This window comes from Psittacula echo (assembly GCF_963264785.1).
Source record: "Psittacula echo genome assembly, chromosome: 2".
Classification (NCBI taxonomy): Eukaryota; Metazoa; Chordata; class Aves; order Psittaciformes; family Psittacidae; genus Psittacula; species Psittacula echo.
In genome coordinates, this window is record NC_137737.1 from 14,934,937 (window position 1) to 14,950,037 (window position 15,101).

At 38.9% G+C, this 15,101-nt stretch overlaps 1 protein-coding gene across 1 annotated transcript in view; it reads right to left on the minus strand.

The window, feature by feature from the left end:
* BBS9 (Bardet-Biedl syndrome 9) overlaps positions 1 to 15,101 on the minus strand; it is a gene marked incomplete at its 3' end in the record, with an annotated part of 276,367 nt that overhangs the window by 102,326 nt on the left and 158,940 nt on the right. The window contains exon 23 of the mRNA XM_080611280.1: positions 7,605 to 7,663. Coding sequence (XP_080467406.1) covers positions 7,605 to 7,663 — 59 coding nt within the window. The remainder of the gene's footprint in view (positions 1 to 7,604; positions 7,664 to 15,101) is intronic.

The following is a 15,101-nucleotide window of genomic DNA, read 5'->3' on the forward strand; positions in this document are numbered from 1 at the left end:
TAACATAGCTCTGCCATAACACACTTGGCTGGGTGGGAGAGTGGGGGAGCAAGCACTTGAAGATAATTTTATGCATTTGGTTACTTAATTTTAATTTAATTTATCTTTAGTTTTTGAAAAATATTTCCTTACAACGTTGTTAATCATGTACACCAAAAGCTGCTGCCAGGTATCTGCTACATAAGACAAGATTTAGTCACACTGAAAATGGATTCAGAGTTTGTTCAGCCATTAGAAAAGTGGACTTCATAAATGCTCAATATATTTATCTCTGTATAAACTAATGATCAAATAATTTTAAAGCAGCACAGGCTGATCTATAGTAAAGCTCCTCTAATTGCAACATGACAGACTGATTCTGATCTTACTTGAACTGATACTACCCTTAAATGAAATTAATATGCCCAACACAAGTTTAGTAAGAGAAAAGATTTAAGCCTTACCCACAACTACCTTCCAGCACTAATGCTTCTAGCATCAAAAGAGCTGCCAAATCAGCTCGCTTGTCAGTGTTCCACTGTCAGAATTCTTCTGTTCCTTCAGCAAAAGTGAGTTAATTGTGAAGACATACCTTTCTCTATGGTCATAAACCTGTCTTGGAAAACAAAGCAGAATTTTTACAAACTTCTCAAATTCAGCTCAATGAGAAAAGATTGCCTCAAAAATACTGACTCCAGTTTCTACTGGAATGGCAGGTGAAGTGTTGTATCACAGGACAAGTGGATATGAACAGATATGAGTGACAAGCAGATGTTTTCCCAAGAGAAAGGAGATGCACAAACAAGGGAATGTACCTTGTCTATCCACAGATTCCTGTGGAAAGTTTTGTGGGCTATTTTACACATCTATACAAGGACAGAAGGTCTCTTGGGATCTCTCTCACCGTAAGCCTGTTAATCCCACTTCAAGCAGTGCCTGCCAAGAACAGTCTCCCCTGAAAACATTACTTATGACAAAATCAGGCAACATGCGTTACTTGATGTACATTGCAGATTTTAAAAGCCATCTCGTTTGCTGTAAAAAGAGATTTGTTTTTTGGTATTTTAGAACCAAGCACATCACCATGGTTTTGCAACAAGGACAACAATAAATAACTAGTGAAATCATAGTCCAAAGATCTAAATGGGTTTTAAAACCCTATCTCAGGAACTCAAACCCAATTCCTATTTTTCTGTGGTAGCAGATAATGGTGAGCAAGCACTGCTGAAACACCTGCTTTCAAAGAGTTAGCTGAGTTTGAAACTCAGTTTCAAACTATTGCAGCTTTAAGGAGGTGAAGGCAGGAGGGGAGCCCCCTCCACCTGCTTTTGTGAAATAAGAACCAAGTACATCTCAAAGCTGGTACAGTGGCAACTACAAACAGAACTACAGGGCAGTCATCATGAAAACCATCAAAGATGACTACTTTAAGAAGTACTGAAACCACAGATAATTCAGAGGCCAAATAACCCTTGGCAATCATTTGTGTTTGAAATAGTGATTTAGGTGGAAAGACTTTATGAGTATTAGAGAACAGTTTATAATACCTAATTTATCCTCTCACTATATATATATTATATACATATATTTTAATTCCTGTAGGAACCTTATTTTCTTTTCCACAAATTTTTCCCACTGATTTGGAGAAATAAGTCTGAAAACATTTTTAAGTTCTCTAGCCTGAGCTGCATCCATACTTAACATTTCAGTTGGGTACTTTTTGGCTATTCCTTAACAATTGCATTAGATATCACTATCGCGTCTGTTCTGTGATTCTGTGAATCACCTAGAATCTGATTTAAGAGCAAATAAATAAAATCAGCTTCACAGCCAAACTTGTGAGTTGTGCTTCTAGACCTAATTTACCTGATATTTCTGTTGCCTTGTTTGTGGCTGTCCATGTGTAAACTCTTGTACCATCTGCTCTTCTGGAGAACAAGTTCAGAGATGTAACCTGGCAGAAGACCATTCTTTTGAGCATGAGGAATTGACAGACAAAGCTCAGTTCTGGAGGGAATGGCAAACTTGCCAGCCATTGACCTAAACTATTATAGAAACGATCCTGAATTTAAAAGAATGGGCACTAAATATGGTGTCCTGGGTCCAGCTGTAACAGTTATGGATATAACATATCATAACATATGGATAAGGCAAAATTCAGTTTCAGGGAACCATACTGTAATCACTGATGAAATTAATGAAATCTTGCATTCATTTCCACTATCTTTCTCTACATGTAATACAGTAACTTCTGAGTGCTACGTATGATTGTTCTTTAAAATTCAGGAACATCCTACGCTCTGAGAACCAGTTACCTAATTCTTATTGATTAAATTCAGACTACAAAATCACAGAACTGAATATGCAGAGCAGCCACTGTATCTGTACAGGAAATAGAGTAGTCCTGATCACCTTTGCCTTTATAATGACCAATAACCATTAACACCTCCTGCATCTCTAGCGAGTATTGCAAGCTGAACACTGAGAATAATTTGCTAGGAAGGAAAAAAGACTCCAAGATTGGAGATGAAAGGAGAAAAATGAAGAATGAAAGAAAAAAGTGGGAGCAGAAGGAGAATCACTCCAAAATAAACCTGATCAACAGAAAAAAACATATCTCAAATAGAGATCTTAAGGGTTGCTACAGAAGAGGGGGATGTAGTTACTGGAAAAAGAAATCAGCTTGGGCTACATAGTTTATGTTTTCTAGTTTGCCTCAAAGTATACAATATAGGTCTTGATGTCCTACATGACTATAGATAACAGATATTGAGGATTCAGAAATAAAACAGTGAAATACAGGATGTGACACATTACTTTAAATCAGCACTTAATTGCCAGAACTGTACTCCAGAAAGCAAATGAAATTTCATAGAGGATCTTGTGTGCCCCCCCCCCCCCCTTTTTTTTGTTTTAGTCTAGTCCCATTTATTGCCTTACACTTGGTGTATCAGCTCCTCTGAAAAATCCTTTTAACAAAGGGAAAAGAAAAGAAAGAATGCCAATTTAATTTTAGGCCATTCCAGATTGATTTCTAGTCCATGCTCAGATGTCTGGAATTCAGCCAGAATAAATATCGTATTTTAGAGAAAATGAACTAACAGAGCCCATGAACAGTTTATTACCCTGAAGTTTAGCTGTTATAAATATTCCAAAATGTTAAAACTGCTGCTCAAGGGTTGGCTTAGCTTCATGTTCATGATGGGAGTCTTGACCTACTCTCCATTTGACGAAACCAGCAAAATGCTAAGGAGAATAGAAGAAGCAGCTGTCCTAATATGACATTTCTTTCAGGCTTACAACCAATTTTACCCCAAGAAAGACCAAATACAGTTGATATAGAAAGACGAGAGGGCGTTTTCACTTTGCCTACTATACTCCCTTGTGAGTTCGGTAAGGCTACATATGCTTGGCAGCATATGTGCTTGAGAACTTTATTGGATTAGGTCCTGTGTCCACAATTTTAGAGCTGTGAGAAAATTGCCAGGAAAAAGCATAAATGAGTTCTGGCACAATGGATTGTGAACACAAGAATGAAGAGACTCCCCATCATACACAAACCACCTTCCACAGCACAAAAATAAACTAGTATTTCCAGCACTGGTCCATTAGTTAACAGAACTCAGAATAAAATTCCATTTAATAACGCACAGCACACAACTTAAACAAATCCTTATAACATTCTGGGCTCTTTTCTCAGTGCTGCTTTTATCGAGGGTCCGAATGGGCTTCAGCTACTGTGGCTGCGAGTCACACAGCAGCATAATCTCATGTAAGCAGTTGTGGCTTCCCCATTCCCTTCTCCTTCCTTGAACCAGCACTCATGCTCCTGCAATTACATGGTCAATGATTCAGGAAGCTGACTGAGTCAAAAGCTAGGACAAATTTCACATTATACTTAATCAGACTTAATTTCATATATTGACGGCTTGCTGCCAAAATGGTTAGTCACGTTCTCCTCCATGTATTACGATGCTCATACCAACCTCCTCCACTGCAAAACCTTTCCTTTTAATGGTCTAACTGTAAGACTAAGGTTAAAGAAAAAGCAGCTTTAACCCCATCTGGGGCAAGGTTTCAATCAGTTCAGCTCCCTAAAACTGCCTTCGTACCTGGTCATATAAACAGTAGTGCTGGTACCAGAAAGTGGATAAACACTTTGGTGGCTTGGGAGAAGATAAAACCATGGCAACTCTCCTGATTTAGGCCATTACTCATTTGTATACAACCAATCTAGTTTTAAGTTAGCTAATCTAGGTACTGGTAGCAGCATAGCTATGCACAAGTTATCTTTCCAGGCACAATTTGCAATGTGCATTGAGGAACAGTTGCAGTGAGTGTTTGCTTAATGCTGCTGACAGTTCAGGCCAGATGAAAGCATATACGTATCTTTAATCATGCTTTTCACAGTTAAAAACTTTGCTGGATTATGACTACAGGAGAGAGAACTAAAACCCATGTGATGTGGAACATGTAGTGTATTTTCTATTTTCCTCATTTTCTACTGTGCTATGTTCTTCAGTCCTCTGTTCTTATTCACTGCTTTTTCCTCTTTCCCACCAGCAATGACAGCAGTTCCCAATCTCAAAGTGGCAAGTTGTTAGCACTCGCACACATGAAAAATAATCCAGTATCTGCTGGAATGTTAAACACACCAAAATAAAGCCCTGAAAGAACAAAATTTTCTCAGTAAGCAGAGCCACAGGAGAAATCTAAGTACATACAATCTTGGTATTTTTAACTCCTAACGTTCACCTTAAGGTTTTCTTTAATAGGACCAGAGCTCACATCAGAAATCCAAGTTACAACATTTTGCTAAGGCTACTTTCCAGAAAACAAGCTTTTCTTCTAGTTTTTAAAGCAGTATTCTCTAGGGTGTCAATACATAGCTGGAGGATTGCACAGCGCTACAAAGCACATCACACTGTCCATGACACTCAGGACACTGAAGATATCATATATCTTCATATCTAAGATCCAAAATACACTATAAAATAATCAGATTCAACTAATTATTAACATGAAGACAAATAAATCAAGAAGTCCGTGGGACCTGATGAAATTCATCCACTGGTCCTGAAGGAGCTGGCAAATGAAGTTGCTAAGCCACTGGCCATCATATTTGAAAAATCATGGCAGTCAGGTGAAGTTCCTGACAATGGGAAAAAGGGAAATATAACCCCCATTTTTAAGAAGGGAAAAATGGATGATCCATGGAATTACAGACCAGTCAGTCTCACTTCTGTGCCTGGCAAAATCTTGGAGCAGATTCTCCTGGAAGGCATGCTAAGGCACATGAAAAACAAGGTGTTTGGTGACAGCCAGCATGGCTTCACTAAGGGAAAATCCTGCCTGACCAATTTGGTAGCCTTCTGTGATGGAGCTACGAAACTGATGGACAGGGGCAGAGCAGTTGATGTCATCTACCTGGACTTGTGCAAAGTGTTCGACACTGTCCCACACGACATCCTTGTCTCTAAATTGGAGAGACATCAATTTGATGGGTGGACCACTCGGTGGATAAAGAACTGGCTGGATGGCTGCACGCAAAGAGTTGTGGTCAATGGCTCGATGTCCAGCTGGAGACCGGTAACGAGTGGTGTCCCTCAGGGATCGATGTTGGGACCGGTCTTGTTCAACATCTTTGTCGGTGACATGGACAGTGGGATTGAGTGTGCCCTCAGCAAGTTTGCCGATGACACCAACCTGTGTGGTTTGGTTGATACGCCAGAGGGAAGGGATGCCATCCAGAGGGACCTCGACACACTTGTGAGGTGGGCTGATGCCAACCTGATGAAGTTTAACCATGCCAAGTGCAAGGTCCTGCACCTGGGTTGGAGCAATCCCAGGCACAGCTACAGGTTGGGCAGAGAAGAGATTCAGAGCAGCCCTGCACAGAAGGACTTGGGGGTGTTGGTCGATGAGAAAATGAACATGGGCCAGCTTCAGTGTGCGCTCGCAGCCCAGAAAGCCAACACTATCCTGGGCTGCATCAAAAGGAGCGTGACCAGCAGGTCGAAGGAGGTGATCCTGCCCCTCTACTCTGCTCTTGTGAGACCTCACTTGGAGTATTGTGTGCAGTTCTGGTGTCCTCAACATAAAAAGGACCTGGAACTGTTGGAACAAGTCCAGAGGAGGCCACGAGGATGATCAGGGGACTGGAGCACCTCCCGTATGAAGACAGGCTGAGAAAGTTGGGGCTGTTCAGCCTGGAGAAGAGAAGGCTGCGTGGAGACCTCATAGCAGCCTTCCAGTATCTGAAGGGGGCCTGTGAGGATGCTGGGGAGGGACTCTTCATCAGGGACTGTAGTGACAGGACAAGGGGTAACGGGTTAAAACTTAAACAGGGGAAGTTTAGATTGGATATAAGGAAGAAATTCTTTACTGAGAGGGTGGTGAGGCACTGGAATGGGTTGCCCAGGGAGGTTGTGAATGCTCCACCCCTGGCGGTGTTCAAGGCCAAGCTGGATGAGGCCTTGGGTGTCATGGTTTAGTGTGGGGTGTCCCTGCCCATGGCAGGGGGGTTGGAACTTGATGATCTTAAGGTCCTTTCCAACCCTAACTATTCTATGATTCTATGATCAAGTAGTATCTTACCTGCTATCTTACTGGATAGGAGCTATACATTGAGCTGAAAAGTAATCTGGCCTAACTGGAGTCATAAATTTTTTTACTCTGTTTAGGAAATGAGCAAGCTAAGGAACTGCAGGGTTTCTAAGGTCCTTTCCAACCCTAACTATTCTATGATTCTATGATTCTACTGTGGTTCACCTTGTTCTGTGAGGCAGCATGAGCTGTAAATAACATGCCACCAATAAAAGCAAATGTGTCCTCACTAAGTGACACAGTACATTTGTTTTGAAGGTAGCACAAAAGGAGAGAAACTTAGTTGTAACACCACTCCAGATATCACATCCTGTCCTGCTACACATTTTGGAACATCTCTCTGGTTTTCTCCCTGAAATAGAGACACACTTTGAAAGTCTGTGTTAGGAAATACAAGCTATTTTTTGCATCCACTGTATCTTATGAAAGACCTAAACTTGATTAGCCTCATGCACTGGCATGCTGCTAAAGTATGGGTATAGATTTACTTACGCAATAACACAGTGGTAAGACAAACATCAAACAATTTTTTAACAGTCATCCAACCACCCTCACTCAATGTGGTGAACTTGAATCAGTTCTTGAAGCCTAACTTGTTGAATTTTGTTATTGTAACTGATGTGCCCCTTGATCAGAAAACATCAGAAGACCTGCATTCATTTGACCTACAGTCAAATGTATAGTTATTAACTCCTAAATTTTAATTCTCCACTGAAGTTGGAAATATGACACATTCATAGAATCACAGATTGTTTTGGGTTAGAAGGGACCTTAAAGCTCATCTAGTTCCAATGCCTGTGCCATGGGCAGGGGCACATTCCATTAGACCAGGTTGCTAATTCAAGCATTACAGACAACATGTGCTGTATCTTACAGCCACAGGCAATGAGAACCAAGTAAAGAACCAAAGAGTTTGTGACAGGCCACCAGCTATGATAATTGTGACAGCACATAGAGGTAGGGCCCCAGAAGACATTCTTATTAAAAGCAGAATATCGTCTTCTGTGAATTAGACATACCTTGACACTAGGGAACTGTGTCTCCAAGCATTCAAAAAACTGTGGAAGAGCTCTTAACACTACCGAATACAAATAGAAATTAAGAGTTTTTACTGTCCATTTTAAGTGACCAGTTTTAAGAACTACAGCCAACATGACTGGAACGTGTACTGCTCCAGCATAGCAAAGTGAGAAGAACTTTGAGACTACTGGGATTTGGGATTCAAGCCACTTCTGAGACATGTCACAGCCCTAGCATCACAATATCACCTACCTGTACAAACATGGGCATCACATCGCCTCCATAGAAAAGCTCTGAGCTGTACAACCTCGACGGTGCAGTAACATTTTGAATATTTTATTCTAATAATTAAGAGGAAAAAATTGCTGATACCAACTCTGGAAACATTTGAGTACTATTCACAATATTATTTAACTAAAACGATACACTCTGGCATTATATATTATCCATATGAGCAAAATGCCCATTCCTTGACAATTCAAAGCTCTAGCAATGCTCTGAAGTGACTAATAATGGCACTGATAATTTCCACAAAATGACATGGAAAACCTATTTGCAATTCCAGTAACACTCTCCAAAAAAGAGCATGTGGGAATGTGCTCCCACATTTCAAGCGTGTCAGCAGTTCTTCAAAAGACAGTCATTGTTTCCATTCAAATCCCTTATTTTTCAAGAGGCTGCAGAGTCACCCTCAGGGAGAAAGAACTGATATTAGCAGTTTCAGGTGCTTTCATGCAATCTAGTATCTCAAAACCAGTTCTTTTCTCTAAAGAAAGTTTAAGCCATTAGCTCATAATATGGATGTCTGCCTTCTGGAACTGGGAGGGGAGAAAGGGGCGCAAGACACTAAAATTACTCCTAAAAGAAGATACTTTGGAAAATAACCTCTAACACCTCCACAATGTCTTTTTTTTTTTTTTTTTTCCTCCAGCAAACAGTTCTAAAGACCTAGAGCTAATCTCCCTTTGGTGGCCAATGTTGACAAGCTATAAAGTGAGTCTTGGCATTTTGTGTAACCTGGAAAAAAGACCTGGAAAACCATTTTACAGCCTCATCCTGGATTTAACTAATACTCATCTTATATATCAAGCACTTACATTAGTATTAACTTTAAGATTCTGAGAAAGTTAGTGAAACAGTTTGAGGACAGAAGTAACCTTTACGATGTGTAATCTGACTTTAATATAAAACTTCAGCCATCCAATTCCATCCCCAAGTTTCTGCATCAGAAAAACTCCATGGAGCACTCAATGAGTTTTGGGGATTCCCTAAAGCTCACAGTACTGGTTTTCAGCAGTAGGGGAGGTTTTAAATTGGAGTGCTTGGCTCTGGTTTGTGCTATTGAACATCTTTGTTTTAATTACCTCTTTTATATGAATAGGGATGTTAGAAGCTAAAATTCTCCTCTGCCTGCCAACCTTGTTGTCCAGGGCTTTGAACAACTGACCAGGAACTGATAATATATCTGGCAGCCATCAAATCCTCCTGGATTTTCAGGACTTGGAATGATGAGAGGGCATTCAAATAACGTTTTGATGCGTTTCTCTATCCTTTTATTCTTTTTTCTCAAAGACTGCCAACAGCATACAGGAGCCATTAACATCTAACACAAACGCACATAAAGAATAAATAGTGGAAAGTAAATTTCATACACACTCTTCTATAATGTCAACAAAGCAGCACAGATATCTGTGCCCTATCTCATTAACCAACAAAGATCTGACAAAAGAAGTGAAGCCAGGAGTAATACACTAATCCAAATAACATATGAAATTCAAAGCTATCCATGTTCTGGACAAAATTATCATTTCCCCATTAAACAAAAAACTACGTACAAAAAGTTTATTTAGAAGTCAGACAGTGTATCAAGTCAGTAAAGCATTAGGTGGGAAAGCAGATGCCTTGAGAAACAAGCTTTACTGACTATTCAATTGAAAGGTTTTGCCACAGCTAGAGAAAACAACAGCCAGCAGTTCACATCTACCAGAAACAAAGAACTGGGTGTATTTGCAGTGGTCACTTTAGATGGTAACACTTCACGATGGTGGAAATAACTGGTGTGAGAAAACAAAAGCAATATAAGAAATCTTACAAACACCAGCAAGGAAAACAGCATTAACCTTCCCCAGCACAGATCAAAAGTAGCAGCAACTAACAGAGAAGTCAGACTAGTTTCTGTTCTGCCTACATTTACTAGCAGAAGATGAGCAAGTGAATGAATCCTAGTGACAGACAATCATCTACTTATCTTAAGTCCATAGTTATGCAAGGCAACTGCCAAGGAAATATGAGGTACAACATTTGGTCACATAAAAAGCTTTAGAATTATCTTCTTTTTTTAGTATTCTTTGCATTGTGCTATAATTCCCCTTTCTTGCACACAAAACCTATTCAGAATTTGTAACAACATGTTTAGCTTTGATTTTCAGTTTGTTCCATATTTAGCATGCCACTTCTACGTGCTTCTCATCTTCTAGTATCCATCAGTTTTCATTTTCAGGACTTGATAAGAATAAGGAACGGCTTTTTCATAGATTCCAAAAACTTTGGATATGGCCATGAGTATGTTGTTATATGCTGCATTGCATTTTACTGCTCTGCTAACTGCAACAATAGCAATCTTTTGCTAATAATTTTGAGTGTCTTCCCAAATCATAAAAGTGCTCTAAACAAACCATTTTTTGACATTAAAGCCACTGAAATTGAGGGCTCTCCCTACCATGACTTGTTCATTTCATACCTTTTTTCTGTGATCTCATAGTAATTTCTGAGACAACTCATGAAACAAACTGGAATTAGTCAGACTTTTTTTGACCTTTGAAGGAAATATTTTGCAAAACACTAAAACACCACCACAACCACTGGCATGGGCAAACAGAAGAGACCAATCTCTCTACCTACTGCAGTGGATAATACACATTATGATATACTTGAATCTGCAAATACGAGAACACAAGTAAGACTTTCTACATTCCCATGTTATATTACATTTCACAGGAGAGGTATGTACAAACTCCCACTAAAAGAGAAACTGCACTTCATTTGGTATTGACTTAATGAAGGAATTCTCACATTAATCTCTTAAGCTGTACTGCTCTGTAGAAAAACAGACTCTGTGGAAAAGAAAACCTCCATAAATCTCTTCAGCTCTCCCCAGAAAAATAGGCTTTTTGTAGCCCAGTGATTTTCTTTGCACCTTTTCTTGTGGAAACAATTAGCTTAGCAATTTTAAAGTATTAGGTGGGCCCAGCTGCAGGCTCCTGGTATCTTTCCTATTATATAGCAACGTTGAGACAGAAAGAAACAAGGATCTAGTCTCATAGTGCTACAATACATCAGTGGGAATTACAGAACTGAGCTACTAATAAGGTTATGTCCTGAAGGAGCTTTCACGTACCTGAGGCCATCACAAGTTTCCACATTTTTGACGGATTCATTTCTAATTCAAGACTCTTCGTTAGCTCAAGGACAAAATACTGTGCTGCAACTCTCCCATAAAAATGCTTGAAACTGAACTCAAATTGTCCAAGGTATATTTACTCCTTCAGAAAAGCCCCATTAAATTGATCCTTCAATGATTTTCAAACAATAAGCCTAAAGTCAGACTTGTTATTCTTATGACTGGTCTTATGGTCATGAGTGTAGTAACCAGACCTGGGACAAAAGTTCAGGTTCAAAACTGCGGCCATGGACAGCTGAAGAGTGCATTGCCAACAACACTGATTTGTTCAACTGATTGTTTTGAAAGCTCATTATGGGCATGAAATCCTATTCCAGACAGCACGTACATTTTTCCAAAATGATCTTTAGCTTAATTTATACATTTCCCTTTTGTTTAATCTCATGTAGAACACAGTTACTATTAGGATTGATTTCTGTCCTATTAAAATGCATAACCTGAAAAAGTTAATTGCTTGGCCATGTATTTGAAAATACTTTTGCTGTAATTGGCAAGAGTATCAGTATCCAAATGATTACCAGTGTAGCAAACAATGATAATTACAATAACAGTAGTAAGGCCATCTGAATCTTACTTGTGTATGTTGAAAAATCTAGAGCAGTTATAAGTCCAATCTATAAATAAAATACGTCTGATCTAGAGCAAACAGAAATCTTTCACAGACATGTTTTGGAGTTTATTTAAACACCCTTTAAAACAAGTTGAAGATATGCCTGTTCTCATTTGCGTAGGTAAAAGATAAGATTAAGAACAGTACAGAAATAGAAGACTTAGTCGACTTGGCAACAATTTATATCCAAAGTCCTTTACCATCTCACTGTTTGTACAAAGCCGAGTGTTTTAAGAATATTCCTTTCTAAAATCAAACAAATGAAACACTATCGCAGAACTTCATCTTGTATTCTATCACTTTGTGATGAGGTGTTTTACAGCTGGCATTTCACACAGTCGTGTATTCACGTAAATGATGATTCATGAAAAAATGAAGCACACAGCTAAATTTAAATGTGCCACTAGACATTTAAGGAAAATTAGCTGTTTACTAACAGAGTTGTTTACACAGCCTTGTATAATTAAGCATCTTCATGAGCTGGAATCATGTAGTAGTTCCTAAAATTATCCAGGCATATTAAGTCCAGCAATCTTTGATTAGAAGAGTAAAGTTGAATGATCCTCTTAAACAGCACCCACCACATCGACATGAACACTGTCATGCAATGCTGTAGATAAAGTAGCACTTTTTATTTGTTGTATTCGTTAAGTAAAACTTGCAGGAAAAGATCTGCAGCTGTGCAATGTCTGGGTGCAACTTTGGAGCATTGTTTGAGAATTTGGCTGGAGTTTATAGCTCAGCCTCGCAGTCATTTATGTATAGCTGCTCATGTATTTAATCAAACATAACAAGCCAGATGCTTCAAATTAAAGACCGTTAAAAAATCTATTCCAATACATAAATATAAATGCTGAAACAGTTCTTGGTCTTAGATGCAAGGAGTATTAAACTATGAAAGCTTATTTACTTTTCTAAATATAATCATACAAGATGAGAACTTTGAAATCTAATCTTTAAGTCATCTATATATTTGCATGATAGCAAAATACAAAAAATTCAACCAAAACCAGTGGCAGCACAGTAGCAAGTGCAAATGCTAAACCTTTGGTCCATTTGGTCTCATGAATAGCTCCTCAGAATTATTTGTATTTAAACAATAATGTAAATATGAGGCCATGTTCTCAGTTGCTTTCTCAAGAAAAGACAATGATCATTCTGAATTAGCATAAAAGTCAGGCAAACATTTCCCTTCAATATTTAGAAGTTCTTTTTTGTTCAAATGGATCATCTACAGGATAGATTTACAGGATCTTTGGTGGAAAAAATCCTGCCAGGAAAATCCAGTCTTACAAGTTGTGAAAATTCCAACAGCTGCATGACATGACACTTGACATATCTGACTCCTAGCACTGTAAAATCCAGAATGAGTAAGCAAACTGCAAAGTGGCACCACTCTTACACCAAAAAAAAAAAAAAAAAAACAAACAAAAAAAAAAACCCCACCAAAAAATCCACAAAACAACAAAAACCCCAGTTATTTTCCAGCCCAATAACTCTTTTATTCATACTAAGTTTTCATCCAGTTTTCCACCAATTTAATGGAGTTACTCATGATTTACCAGCATAAAACTCTTTTACTCATAAAAGAGCAACCAGATCCTTTCTGCCTAAAATATTCAGTAGGAATATTTGTATTTGTTAGAAAAATGTGTCTTAGGAAATTTTCTTTCATAGTATGTAGCATGCAGCAGTAGCATATGAGGAACACAGAATACTTAAAAGGCTATATCCTTATCAATACATAAGTCATTATTTCATCCTAGAGCTTATCACCAGCACAATTTAACTGTTCAGAGCAAGGTTGTTCACCATATCCCTTAAGCCAGCAGGTGCAAGAACTTCCTTACACTTATTTGCTACAAACCCCATTTTCAACTCATTTCATCAGAAATACTCAAGGGAGAACTTGGGAAATGGAGTTCTGCAAATCTCCATTAATTATTACCACCTAGAACATATGAAAAGTTCCTGCAATCACACCACTCAAAAAGACTGCAACTCTAGGAAGAAAGTCCTAACTTGTAAAGAAGAAAATGGAAAATGGAGGGAATAGCATAACAACGAGAAAGGAAGTACACAGGACCTACATGAAAGAGTCTACACTCACTGCATTTGTGATCGCATCATATTTGCACTGGTATTGTAGCTGTGAGCTCACGGAAAAAGCAATGATGTAATGAGAGACTTGAAAGTGGACTTAACTTCAAATTATATTCAAACTCCCCACCATGCTTCTGCAGCCCACGATGAAATCTGTGCTGCACTGTCCACACTAACCAAAGCACTAAGATCAAAGTTTGCAGGGATAGATTTAACATGCTAACATTACTCCTCCAAATGCAGCACACACAAACTCTGTGCCCTGTGAGGGTAAGCAGGCAGAATTTTCCATTCACTGGGACAGAGAATGCTCAAGGGAATATTTTTCTACCCACTCAAAGCAAAAGCTGTTGGCAAGAAGCTACTCCTATAACTGCAGTAATATCATCAACTTTCAAATATCATGAACCTGATCCCACTCTTTACTATGGAATCACAACATACTTGGATTAGAAAAAATAAGTAAGAAAAAACAATCAATGTGAACCATTTCAGCAATAAAAAGAGTCATACAGCCATGAATACCCCTTCCAAAGAGGCTCTGATTGGCCCAGAACCACTCATTCTCTCCTTGCACAAACTTGCAGCATCACTACTAGATGCCACTTTCTGCTGCCCTAAATAATTATTCGAAACAAAGCCAAAAGCCTCATTGACATGCTTAGCAGCTGCTTGGAAAGTCTCAATATAATACTGTGTATGAGATAACTCACAAGTCTGTGGCAGGATGCTATCCTGCAGCATACTTTCCCATAGCACAGCACAGTCTTCCAGGTCTGTCGCTCATTTCCCTCACAGTTCTTTGCCTAGCTCATACAACATATTTTAAGGCATATTTTCATGTCCATGTCTACTCATTAAAGCTAAAAAGCTCTCAGTATGACCAAACAACATTCCAGTATACAATGCAGTGACTGGCAGTCACCTCCATACAGTACCTACTACATCTCACTAACAAGAGATTACCGAGCTCAGACACTTATGAGCACAGCAAGAATTTCATGCAAATTCACTGTCGAACTTCAGAGTTTTGGTAAATTCTACAGCCAGGGTTCAATGCCCTACTATCACAAGTAGGTTGCTAGCAGTACTGCAGTTAGCTAGCTCAAGACTAACTGAACATTAGCTATGCAAGCAGCAGCCACAGCAGTAATAAATGTAGACAAGCTCGTACAAAGCTCACAGAGTCTGAAACAGAATTTAGGTCCCCTCAAGGTCTTGAGGCTTCCTCCTTGCTCATAATTTCTCTATATTCCAACTTCCCAATAACACTTCTCCTCAGCATATTTATCCACACAAGCAATTTAACTATAAGCAAGGCTG